The sequence below is a fragment of the Cygnus atratus genome, chromosome 6, assembly GCF_013377495.2.
Source record: "Cygnus atratus isolate AKBS03 ecotype Queensland, Australia chromosome 6, CAtr_DNAZoo_HiC_assembly, whole genome shotgun sequence".
Classification (NCBI taxonomy): Eukaryota; Metazoa; Chordata; class Aves; order Anseriformes; family Anatidae; genus Cygnus; species Cygnus atratus.
This window is the reverse complement of record NC_066367.1, coordinates 14,315,001-14,327,647: the sequence shown is the minus strand read 5'-3', so window position 1 is coordinate 14,327,647 and position 12,647 is coordinate 14,315,001. Positions and strand designations below refer to the sequence as shown.

The window sequence follows — 12,647 nt, the reverse complement described above, 5'->3', positions numbered from 1 at the left end:
CTCCCCCCGATAGGGGCAACCCTGCAAAGCCCCAGGCAGAAGCGCACATCCTGCAGCACAGCGACTGCATTGCAGAGGGTGGGCTGCACTGCTGGCAGGCACTACTAGGTGTTGCAGAGGCACAGGGGAGACTTCCTAAGGCTAAAGCCACCAAACAAGTGAACTTCCTGTTCGAACACTTCCATTGCAGTGGTTTCACTTGGCTGTGTATCATGTGCCGCGGAGGGAGGAGGAGAGAAGCTGTGTGAGCAAGCAAGGGTGCAGCCTGGCCCCACGGGGACGGGACGGCTGGTGGCGCGGGGCCCTGGGAGACCTGGAGTGCCTGCAGGGGGTGGGGACAAGGCCGCGGGCCCACCATCAGCACCATGCTCCTGGGGATCCTCGTGGTGCTCTGCTTCATCCCCGCTGCCGATGTAACAGGTAACAAAAGAAGGGTTCCGATCCTTTCCACCAGTTTTCAACATTTGCATCATTGGAGCAGGGAGAAGGTCTAGCACAGCTCTGAATTAATTTTGCAGAAATTGATCTGTTTGGATGTACAGGGAGAGACAGAGCATGCTGCTAGGACTGCATATGGATCAGCTTGCTCTAAGAGAGCCTGATCTTTCTTCTTCCACAAGTATCCCTCCAGGACTCAAGAGCTTTCTTTTTAATCCGCCATCTCTTGAGATGCATTTGGAAACTGCATGTGTATTTACAGGGGGGTTATTTCACCTTCCCCCAGCCCGTACGGATTTTGCTCACACAAGTGCTCCGTGGCTTTTTAGCCTCTGCTGGGGGGATCTGGGCTGAGCTGGTGCCAGTGCCCCTCTTGGGGCAGCCTCTCGGCCACCTGCAAGCCTGCTGCGTGCAGCTCCATGGCCCAGCTCGGTGCGCTGGGCTGCAGAGCTGAGCCCACCTGCATCCCCCCCGAATTAACACATAAAAGGAACAACAGCAGAGCTGCTTACAGAGCTCAAAGGTGGGAGCGTGGGAATTGCTGAGTTTCTGAATTTTGCACTGTTTAGTAGTTTATTGGTACTAACGAGATATCTAGCTTCTTTCTGAAAATACCCGCAACAACAAAAATGTCTATTTGTGATTTAGGAGTCTGGAGTCTTGGGGAATCTTTCTGAATCTTCAGTTGTTGTGGCTGAGGGTATTTTGTCTGGGTGTTGTCTCTCACTTATGCAATATATTCAGAGTTAACATGTCTTTTCAAGGGATACATCAAAATGCAAAGCAAGGCAAGGGATGATGGCTTCTGTAAGGATAATCTTGAGACAGACAATTTTTCAAGTCACTGGTCTGTGAACTGTTGTTATTTGCTCTTCTCCATATATCACTGTTTTGTATTTTACAGGGAATTTACAGGTAAGAACAAAAATCTGACATCCAGTACAAAAACTTTCACATATAGAACATCTTTAAAGAGTTGCTTTTCCTAATACAAGAGATACAATTGATCACATTTTTCATAACTTGTGTTATTTTTCTGTAACGCTTTTCCTCAGTGAAGGCATTGTGATTTGCATGAAGCAATGATATTTCTATAAGAGATGATGGGCTTTTCCTTCCTTGTCCTTTTACCACGTTTATTGTTCTGTGCTTGCAATATCATAATTATTTCCACAGAAGGCCACTGGGTTGTCAGAGAAGACAATAATCCCAGGAGGGAATAAGTAGCAGCAATGGGTTAACAGTTTTAAAAACATTTAAAAACATTTCCATGAGATATGAACAACTTTTACGCAACTCTTTTAAACTACAACAAAATAAAGCATGTGGTTATCAGACACTGGGGTTATGCCGTGATTCTCTAGACATCTGTACACTTACTTTACATTAAGAGCTTGAATTTCTCCAACAGCTTCACTGAGACTGTACAACTGCTTAAAGAGAAGCACACAAGTTGGCTTGCTTCTCAGGGCTCTCACCTTTTTTCCATGTCTCTTTTCTACCTCTTCTTTTCATTTTGATCCTGAGACAAATGATCCTTACTACATGGAAAACACTAAGGCAGGTCAAAACCCTGCAGGACTTCCTCGAGCCACAAAATGTATTATAGGCCTCAGATATTTTGTTCTAGTGAAGGCAACCAAATTTGTCCCGTTCTGCTGTTTTTAGAATGCGAGGGAGTGCAGCAAGTTGAGTTTGAACTGTGGAACTCTAAAGCTGGGAAGAGACTTGAACGATCAGATTGCTCATTCCCCTTTTTCAGTAATACTGATGTTTACACAGCTCGTCCCTCCCCATCCCCATCACCCCCTCTCTGTTGACTAAATAATTATGCTGCTACAGTCTGCCAGAGAGGCAGGCAGAGCACGTTGGCTACCTGTGTATTTTGTGAAATAATGTAAGCGGGTTCCCACTGCAGTGGACCACAAATGACCTCATCTTTTCAGTATTTGCCTAACATTCTGGCTGGTGTTAAAATCAACCTCTGGGTGTTAAAGTTAACCTCGAACCCACCGAGGTTACCAGAATGCAGAAGAAGTACAAGGTGGTTAGCTGTGATTAGGATGACATCAACAAATGCTGCTTAAAAAAAAAAATCACAAATGGACAAGAAAAAACCCTGTGCTCCAACTGGTCTTGGTTACAGCAGGAATTACCTGCGCTTTGTGTAGCACTGTGCTTCCTGCAGTATTTGCACCAAAGGAGGAAAGGTTAGCAAAAACCAAGTTTATCATAGTTAGAAGAGGTAGATCCCTCCAGCTGCATGCTACACACACTGCTGGGCCACCTAGAACCAAAGTAACAGAGAAAGACTCTTGTACGTGGGAAAGCAGAGTAAAGGTAATTGAACAACGAAAGAGCAGCAGCAAAAATGGGATAGCTTGGTGTGTAACATAGCTGTGTATCTCTCCATTTGTGGATTAAACAAGTTCCATTCAGAATCCAGTGGGATGTTTCTTTACTGTGCTTATAGAAATCCCAACTTATCCCAGACTCCTTGCCGGGCAAACAGCTGCCTGGAATCAATTGGCATGGAAAAGAAAGAAAGGAGAGTAGAAAATATTTTTAGCAGAATATTTTTTTTCCAATAGTTGATAATGATTCATGGAAACTTTTGGAAAAAAAAACTCAAAATAGTTAGTTTCCATACTCTGTCGTCTTTATTTCACTTTCTTGGCAAAAAAAAAAAAAAAAAAAGAAAGAAAGAAAAAAACTTCAGTGAAGTTTTGCCTGCACCGAGCTCCACGATTAGGAAGTCTGTGTATTACAGGTATTATGGATGGCCAGCATTTTTTCATGATGCAAAAAACCCCTCACATGGGATTATAAGATGTGTCAAGCACGACAAATAACATACAAAAAAGCTCAACAGAGAGCTTGTACACTGTTGCTTACACAACCTATGATCCCGAGAAAGCCTGCAGCATGCGCACACTGATTTAAATTACTTTACTTTTCTAGACCTTACAGATTTTTGAAACTGTAGACAAAGATTTTTTGTAACTGCCCTTTTCTGGCTAAGACCAAGACACAGATATTTATTACTATGCAGCATGACTGAACACAGCTATGGAAATAGCAATCGTGAACCTATTTAGGGGAAAACATATGCTATTGGAAACACATATGAGATGTTTCAGAGTTTCACCATTTTAACAAACCCAAAGAGACATGAGAAGAGCTTCCTTTGTGAAGGCAAAAGCAACTTCAGCTCAAGTTTGCTCAGACTGGTACAGATCCTACAAAGAATATACTCAAATCCTATTCAGATCAGAAATGAAAAAAGGGATGTTTTGCCTTACTTTCTTTTCACTGCAAAATTAAAACACATTTTGGCATGACTGATGCTCTTCAATTTGAAAAAAACGCAAGCCTGGAGGAGCAGGATGACAATGGGGCCTGTGGGGTAAGACTGCCTTGCCCCAGCCCTGCTGGCATTGCAACCCAACCAATTCATGTGGTGCTCATTAGTTCCCATGAATGAAAAACAAAAGACCTCCCTCAACCAGTTCAGATTTGACATAGCAGAGCCACTTTCTGAAAGCAGATTCAGTTTAAGCTTAGCTTAAACAAATCACTTAGGTGCAGTCTTCATTTAACGCTCCACAAGTAAGCTTTTTGCAACTGGTCAGCCACCTCAACGTCGGCAGCATGGGGCTGGGTTATCAACACCCAGCCTGCATGGCAAGACTGGGACAGAAATCCAAGAAATAAGTTGAAGGAAATAAATTTCTTCACTGGCTGCATCAAAAACGTCCGGTTGACAATTAGCAAAATATCATGGCAGGGACAGAAATAGTCCAAAGCTGTAACGAAATAGTGGTGCTTGAGGCATGAAGGTATGTCCTACTGTACATCAGGAATCCAGACTAGCTCACAGCAGCAAAAGGTGGGGGTAAGTCACTGGGCTCTGCAGAAGGGTGTAAACAGCATTTGAAGGTGGTCCCTCAGTGATGAGATTTTCGGTGTTCTTTGTCTTTCCTCTGGACATAGTGAAAACCTGCTCAGGCTAAGCAATAAACATCCACCTGTTTTTCTGGAAGTACTTGCACTGAAAAACAAGTGTTGGTAAGCACTTGCAGTGAAAAACAGGCAAGCATTTTTTTGGAGGTGTAGTGCTTCTTCTGCAAGCGTCTCTTCCAGAATGCCTGTTTTGGTTGTAAGCTCTGAAACAGAAAAGTCCCTTCTGAAGGTGTATTCGGTTCCTGTGACAGTCAGGGTTGTAGTGGTGGGCACTACTGGGGTGAAAATCAGAATAACTGTCTCAAGTGAGATGCGTAGAATTCTGCTATGCTAAACAGAGAACAACTCCGCTGGGGACCTGCACATTCCCACCTGGGCCAAAGATGAGTTTTCTGGCCAAGAAAAATATGATCAAACACCATGTCTAAAGAGGTGGAATGCAAACCTCACTCCTTGCTTAGAATGCCTTATAAGCCTATGTGAGAACTTTTGTCGGAAAATGCTGATTCGGTGAAACTGAAATGTTTTGCTGAAATGTCTTCATTTCGATGAAAATTCACCACATGCAACATCTCTGATAGAAACCTGCCTTGTCTGCTGTTATTCGGCCTCCCTGTTCCGGGATTCCAAGATGTGTGGCTCTTTGTGCTGGAAAGCATGGAAATGCTCAGTCTTCGTCAAAATAAAAAGTTTCATGGTGTTTGGGTTCCCTGCGAACATGAGATTTGTGAGCTGTGACAAGCTCTGCTCCAACCTCCAAGCTAGCTGTGCTGAACAGAGAGACACAAGGAGGGTGGACCACAAAATCTTTCTTTGCTAAAGACAAGGCACTAGAGCATTCCTTGTCTCACGTCTTTCTGCTCTCATGAGAAGAAAGGGCTGTAAACAAGGCTTTCAGTGAGAAAATGAACAACTTCAGCAGTTTCATGGGCTGGGCTGGTAACTGGAGAACCTGCTGGCCGTGGGTTGTTTTTACTGCCCACATCCTACCACTAGTCCTGGCAAAATTATGCATCTCTTCATGTTTACTTCACTCCCTGTTCCAGTCTTGTTTCTTTCATGTCTTACAATTATTGGTATGCCAGGGTATACCTAGCAGAGGGTTTCTGGCTCAGCTTCTTAACTTCCTCATAAATCAGCAGTGGCTGATGAAAGAAATCTAGCATGGACTTTCTCTCAAGCCTCTGGGGAGCTGGAGAGCAACAGCCTTACAGACCCTTTTACCAGCTTACAGATAACTAGAGCTGCTAGGAAATTTTCAGATTCAGAGTGGTGGGAGAAAGGGAGCTGGCAGGGAAATAGCAATTTATTAGGAAAATGTCTAGCAACCACAAAATTCATAAGAATGGGAGCCAGAGCCTAGGATAATCAGATGGAGAAAGGTTTTCACTCTGGATTTGGAATACCCATACTCAAGTCCATCTTCTGTTTTGATTCAAAGCAGGGACTACACCTGAATCTCTCACGTCCCTGTGATAGCCGTGACCACCATGTATGTTCACTGTCTTCACTCACACCTCTCATAATGAAAGTTGAGCAAAGTGAAATAGTTTCAACATGAAAAAAGTGGCTCCACAGCACCTGTGGATACACTGTGTGGTATTTGGAGCAGATGTTCTTTGGATCTATGTAAATGATGTGTCAATTGTATGAATAGATCTGTTTTCTCTGCCTTTTGTCTTATGTCTGACTCTGAAAGCAGAGCACTAGACCGGATGACTTCAGTGGTCTCTTCCAGGCTAACATTTGTGCAGCTCCCAAGAAGCTCAGTCTCTCACCAGGCTTGAGGGAGGCAGGTGTAAGTCTCTAACCAAGCCAGAGCACGGAACTGAACTCAGGTCCCCTACACCCCAAAAGAGTGTCCTACTAAAGAGGTTGGGGTGGTCCCTCTTCCTGTGCCTGTGTGAGCACACTGCATGTAGCCATTTAGTCCTAAATACTGAACACATTGAAACACTTACATTCTGGGCATTCTGGATCTGGCCCCCTTCCCACTCCATTTCCCTAACCAGCCTTTTCAAGTATCCTCACGTGGATTAAGCAGAATGAAGGCAAGCTTTGCAGCAGACTTTGGAGAGATACAATTGCCATTCTCTCAACCACAGCAATTCTCAGTGATCCATCAAAGGCTACTAAGACCTCCTATGAGTTGAACTTTCATGTGATTATATACACACACAAAAGGGCTTTCCTTGCTTCTGGCAAGTTCCTAGCTTTAAGAACCAAAACCTCCTTCCTCTTACAGGTCATCATTTGAAAAGTAAGGCCTCATTTGTACAGGATGAATTTTCTTGGAAGAAGCTGTCTCTCTGCACAGTCTGTGCAGTGTTTCATTGTTCAGCAAATCGTAGCACCGAGTTCTACATGTCAGAAAACATTTCCTGTTTATCTATCAGTCCGGTCAATCCAAATTGAATTATACCTCCATATGACATGCTTTTTTGCAGGCCATTCAAGTGCTAAGTGCCAACACAGTGTCAGATTAGTCAGATCCCGAGTCCTCTGAGAGATTAAGAATCTGCTACAGCTGCTAGCTAGTGAAATGACTTATTTAAAATTAAAATGATAGCAGTTCATGCTTTTAGTGCTCTTTGTCCAAGGCCCAAACCCTTGAAATGGTTGAACAAATTCCACCTGCAAACTCTTCAAGACTGTCCTTGGATTACAAAGCAAATGTATCAATAATACTCTCTTACCTGACCACTTAACTAAGCATTAAATTCATAGCATTTTCACTCCGTAGTATTCCCTGGGAATCTGCTTGCTAAGGAAAGGTGGCCTTAAACACATACACACAAACAAAGAACCAAAGCAGCCTTTTGGGTCTTGATGTTCAATCTTCATCACATGAGCCACTTTGTGTCCTAGCGTCCTGACTCTAAAGAAAAACACCCTCGACCTCACAGGCTCCCCTAGTGACTTTGTAGTTAGTTATAAAGAGGGGGATTGCTGCAACGAGCTCCTGTGAGAAACTGCTTCTGCAGCTTGGTGGTTATGTGCTCCCTAGTAGGGAGCATCAGCAGAGGAGAGGAGACATGGAGAAGAGCTGCACAGGAGGATGTGTGGTTCTGAAGCCTCATGCTGTATCTTGTAAACAAGTGTTTTTCTCTCTTTCTGCCCTCCCTTCCAGAAAACAAGATTTTAGTGGCTCAGCATCCTCTGCTCATCGTAGCCAACAAAACAGCAAATCTAGTCTGCAACTACTCATACAATGGAACAGGGAAGGAATTTCGAGCCTCACTGCACAAAGGAACAGACAGTGCAGTTGAAGTCTGCTTTATTTCATGGAACAAGACCAAATCTAGCAGTAATTCCAATAAAGAATTCAACTGCCAGGGGACTTTTTATGAAGACAAAGTAATCTTCAATCTTTGGAACATGAATGCCAACCAAACTGACATCTACTTCTGCAAAATTGAGGCCATGTATCCACCTCCATATGTCTACAATGAGAAGAGCAATGGGACCGTCATTCACGTGAAAGGTAAGCTGAGAAATCTCTGTAGGCCAGTATCCTCCCTATACACACTCCTTATACGATGGCTTGAGGCAGTTTGTTTCTTTATAAAGAAAAAAAATAGTTGGGTTGCCTCCTAAAATGACATTCCCGCTCCTGATATCCTGAGAAAGACATCTTAAACAGGTGTATGGTACGATTAATATAAATGGCTTGTTGGAACAAGGAGCAAATAAGCAGAGATCGAGGTTTTTGCTTTTAAGTGCTTAAAGTTCTTTTTGTTCTTTTCCTTAAAGAGACACCCATCCAAACACAAGAGCCTCGGTCTGCAATTTCTTACTGGGTTATGGTGGCAGTGACGGGACTTCTTGCTTTCTACAGTATCCTAATAACTGCAATCTTTATTAGCTACTGGGTAAGAAACTATTTTCCTTTGCTCTATATGCTCTTTGTCCCTAGCTCATCTCTCAGGCTATACTTGCCTTGTTTACCACAAGCTCACTGATATGCCTCACTTCAGGATCACAGTGCTTCTTTACCCCAGCTACACGTGCACACCTGTGCTATGCCCCAAAACAGCTGGAACATCAGATGCTCACCAGGTGGGCAGTCAGCCTCTGTAGTAGAATCCTAAGGCAAACGGTAGTGCCATAATGTTTGCGATGCCCAGCACACCAGCCAAACTGGGACAGCCTCCAGCTCCAGCCAGCCGTCCCTGTCAGGGAAATCTACCTCTACAAGCACTCCTGGCAAACTCCCTTGAGGCTACTCTGACAGAAGGTGCTCACCTACATTAAAACAATCTTTAGGGAGCCCTCAGCTGGCCCAAGACCATCTGCACTGATGTCTTGTGCCTATCCAGCAATTCCTTCTCATACCCACTCTTTTCGGCAGCTTGACTGCAAGAGAACAGGGGCACGAGGGCCTCAATAGTGTATTTACCCTAAGAAAGCAGAGACAGTCTTGTGGCTCATTATTTTTGCTTTCTAATCTCTCTGGAGATTTGCCTGGCCCATGTCACATTCAGTTCTGCCTGGTTCAACAAGCAGCCCTGTCAGAGTAAAGACAGCGTGAGTTGTGAGGCAGAGGCAGCAGAATGCCATCTTCCAGGACAAGTCCTGTGATCCCGATTTCCCAGAGGTGATTTTACACTTCTTACTCCACGTGGGAAAGACTTGAACAATGAGCGTGAAGAGTTCTGTTCCTTGCACTCAGCCTCTCCCCTCTATCTTTGCCATTAAATAGCTTCTTTCAACACATTGTAATGTAGCCTGTATAAAAAAAGGTCCCAGGGTCCCTGACAGGCTAAATGCTGCATGTGCACAGAAAACCACTCTCACTGCTAGCTGAAGCTTGAGCTCTGTTAGCCATTTCACAGAAATACACTTGCTCAATATATACATATTTCTAATGCAAAACAGTTGAATCAGACATTGTCAAAGCAAACTGCAAAGGCAGGTTACGTGGTCCCTCTTTGTGCCTTACTGTAGAGACTGACCGAGAGGAGAGCCGAGACGATTACAGCAAACAGCTGCTGGTATTACCGTGCTGTGCGACAGTGGCTGATGAGATATTATAACCTCAAATCCACCGTTCACAATCTGAACCATTTTCTCTCTGCTATTTTATTTCGGTACCCAATGGCTACGCACTGTGCTACTAAGATGTCTGCTCCCAGCAAGAGTGACAAGGCTGCACTGTGATGCATGCTCTTTGCTGCATCAGTTTTTACCTGCTGTTATCGCTGCTGGTGGTATTCTCCTGATAACACACGCCGTGAGCGTGGATGTACTTGGAGTGCTGTTGAATGTAAATAAAGCTGCCTACATGACATTGTAGATGTTAAAATGAGGTCCTAAAAATGATACCTGACAGCCATAGCAAGTCTGTTTCACTCGAGTTCCTGAAAGCAGCTAAAGATTTGTCTAATTCCTCACAGTTCTGCTTGCCTTAGAGGAAAACTGCTTTCCTCTCCAGAAGCAGCCATACGTCATCCTGGAACAATCCAGCACTCACTTATGCTAGCAAAATGTATTTCTCTAATGAGAAATTACCTCTTCAATTTTAATAGATGAATTATTATTTTTTTATATTATGGAGATAAGCAAAGACAGATAAAACTTTTTTCTATCTAATGATTAAATACACCATCTGCACTGCATAGCTTAAGTAGCATGTAATTTCCATTCAACACCTTGCATATATATAACATTAACATCAAAAAGCTTGAAGTGTCTCATAGCAATTAACTGCCTCACGCTGCAGGTAGAGCATAATTCAGCCATTAGATTTTCTAAGGCAGACCTTCTCCAATTCCACAGCATCACATGTACACTGCAGTATGTGTGTGCGTGTGTGTATGTATGTATGTAGAAAGGAAATTTCAGTAAAAAGGAGATTGTAAAAAAAGGTATAGTCAGCATTAAGGAAAAAGAACGGAAGCACTTTCCCTAATCCCTGTAAGAAGGCCTTAAGCTATGCAAGAACACTAACCTTATGCACAGCCTGCAGGAACCACAGGTGCAAATTCTGCTGTAGCCACAAACTTCCTCTCTCATTATAGGCAAATTATTTCACCTGTCTTCTGCTACTCTTAGTTCTGAAAGAGATGCCTTCCCTGTCTCACAGGGGCACTATAAGGCAGAAATTCAACATTGGAAATGAAATTTTTAAGGCCCAGATAAAACATTAACATGAGCTCTGGCTCTTTTGCCTCTTGAAACAGTGCTTAGAACCACATATACACTTTGTGTTCCTGCTGTAAATAGTAGGCAAGTCATGATATATATAGCCTAGGCTGATTTTTCGTGCTCTTATTCTGTTTCAGTTAAGCCAATTTATTTTCCTTCCTAATAAATGAGGACAGACTTCACTGCTCAGGCTGCATTGCTTCTGCTGAGTCATTTCATAGCTGAGAATTGGTGGCGAGAGAAATCAGTTTGTCTCCTTGGTTTGCAGCATTCCTTCACCTGGAGAACTGACACTCCGCATCTCTCAGCAGATAAGCTGTAGACTTGTATTCAGGTTTGGCAAATTCCATGGATTATATTATGAGAACATGTGTTCTAATTCTTCTGTAAACGTATTTAAATCTGAGGCTTTCTTATGAATATGCCTGCTTCCTTGAACCAGGACCCAGAGCCAGGACCGTCAGCAGTTAATATATCCGACAGTTGGGTAAGACAGTTTGTTAATTCAGAAAAGGAAAAAAATCAAATGCTTTGCTCATGTCTCTCACATTTTATTAATGCTCAAAAGCTCTCTGCTCAAAGGATACCTCTTCCCTTTCTTTTTTTCCCCTTTTTGAATGTTCACCCCAGGCGGGACAGGCTAATTGCAGAAACGGTTTCACAATTTTCTTGCCCCTTCTCCCACAGCAAAAGTCCAAGAAGAACAGGTACCACCAGAGTGACTACATGAACATGACTCCCCGGCATCCACCCTACCAAAAGAACAAGGGTTACCCATCTTATGCACCAACACGAGACTACACTGCATATCGCTCCTGGCAGCCGTGATAGCCACCAGCCGACCCACCACTATCCTCTTGTGCTTCTAGGCAGTCACTTGCTCTTGGACAGGGAAGGACAGCTTGTCATTTTCTCATCATGTTTGTTATTACTGACCATGGATACCTACACCAAAGCAAGTATTGGCTAAACTTCAGTGTTATGCAAAAAGAAAAGGGGAAAAAAAGGGGGGGGGGGAGGGGGAGTAAAAAAGGATTGTTTTCCATGATGGCTGAAAATGAGATGCAGCTTGTGTTGAGGGTTGTCAGTGGGTAAGAGAGAAGAATGGCATCAGATCTCAGAGCTGGTCTCCTCTTAACCACTGGTGGTTTTGTTCAGCTGTTGGGGGAACCAGAACCAGAACATCTGACCTTTCCCAATAACTGCTCCCTTAGATTTAGCCTGTAATTTCTTTCCCTGAATGTCTAATCCTCAGAAACCATTGTTGCTGTTAAATATGGAAAATGGGGAAAAAACAAACAGTCTTCCCTCTGAGAGCAGGGCACAGTTTGAAAGTCAGGACATGCTTGAAAGAGATGGAAAAGTCAGCCAGAAGGCATCCAAGCAATTAGGCTACAGTGCAAATGGGCCGTCAGGACAAACCAGGACTGAAAGAAAATGACTCAACATTCAACATGTGAGTCTTTAGGTTGGACACTTTGTAAATGTTCACAAAGGCCATTTGAAGTCATAACCAAGCAACTCCACAGAGCATGAAACCAATGCATCTGAAGAAAAAATCAGGCAGGAGAGGAAGGAAGATCTGCTGTCATCATGAAAAGTCCCGTTTGTTATGTTTGCCTACAGCAAGGGAACACAAAGCAACATGGGAAGCATTAGAAGATACGGAGGTCAGATTTGGAGGAGAACTTTACCCTCATTTTTGAATTTTTGTTTCTATCCAAAAGGCACTCTGCTGCGTCCTCCTGAAAATACATCACTTTTTCTGGTACCAAGGCTGTACCAGAGCTCTTTTGAAAATCGGCATCCACTTATGAGTGACTAAAGATCACTTGAATTTTTTCCTAGTAAGCAACCAACGTTTTGGGTGCGAGAGGGTCCCCAGGTCCTACCATTGTGAACAGAGACTGCTCCAGGCACTTTGAACTTTGTGCTGACTGAGGGTTACCTTTTTATCTAAAGATGTTCTTTAGGGATGCTCCGTGCTGGAGTAGAATGAAGTCTTCAACAAAAACCTGCTTCATACCTTTAATTAAGCATGTTTACATTAACAAGGCATCCTAAACTGTAATTGGGGTTGTCTTAGCATAAAGTCCCTT

The 12,647-nt window shown here is 43.4% G+C and overlaps 1 protein-coding gene across 1 annotated transcript in view; it reads left to right on the top strand.

Moving 5' to 3' along the window:
* The first annotated feature begins 207 nt into the window (after positions 1 to 207).
* The window catches only part of CD28 (CD28 molecule), a 12,546-nt gene continuing 106 nt past the window's right edge, over positions 208 to 12,647 (top strand). The window contains exons 1-4 of the mRNA XM_050711649.1: positions 208 to 420; positions 7,532 to 7,885; positions 8,155 to 8,273; positions 11,236 to 12,647. The exon at positions 11,236 to 12,647 is cut by the window's right edge and continues 106 nt beyond it. Coding sequence (XP_050567606.1) covers positions 366 to 420; positions 7,532 to 7,885; positions 8,155 to 8,273; positions 11,236 to 11,376 — 669 coding nt within the window. The 5' untranslated portion in view covers positions 208 to 365 and the 3' untranslated portion in view covers positions 11,377 to 12,647. The remainder of the gene's footprint in view (positions 421 to 7,531; positions 7,886 to 8,154; positions 8,274 to 11,235) is intronic.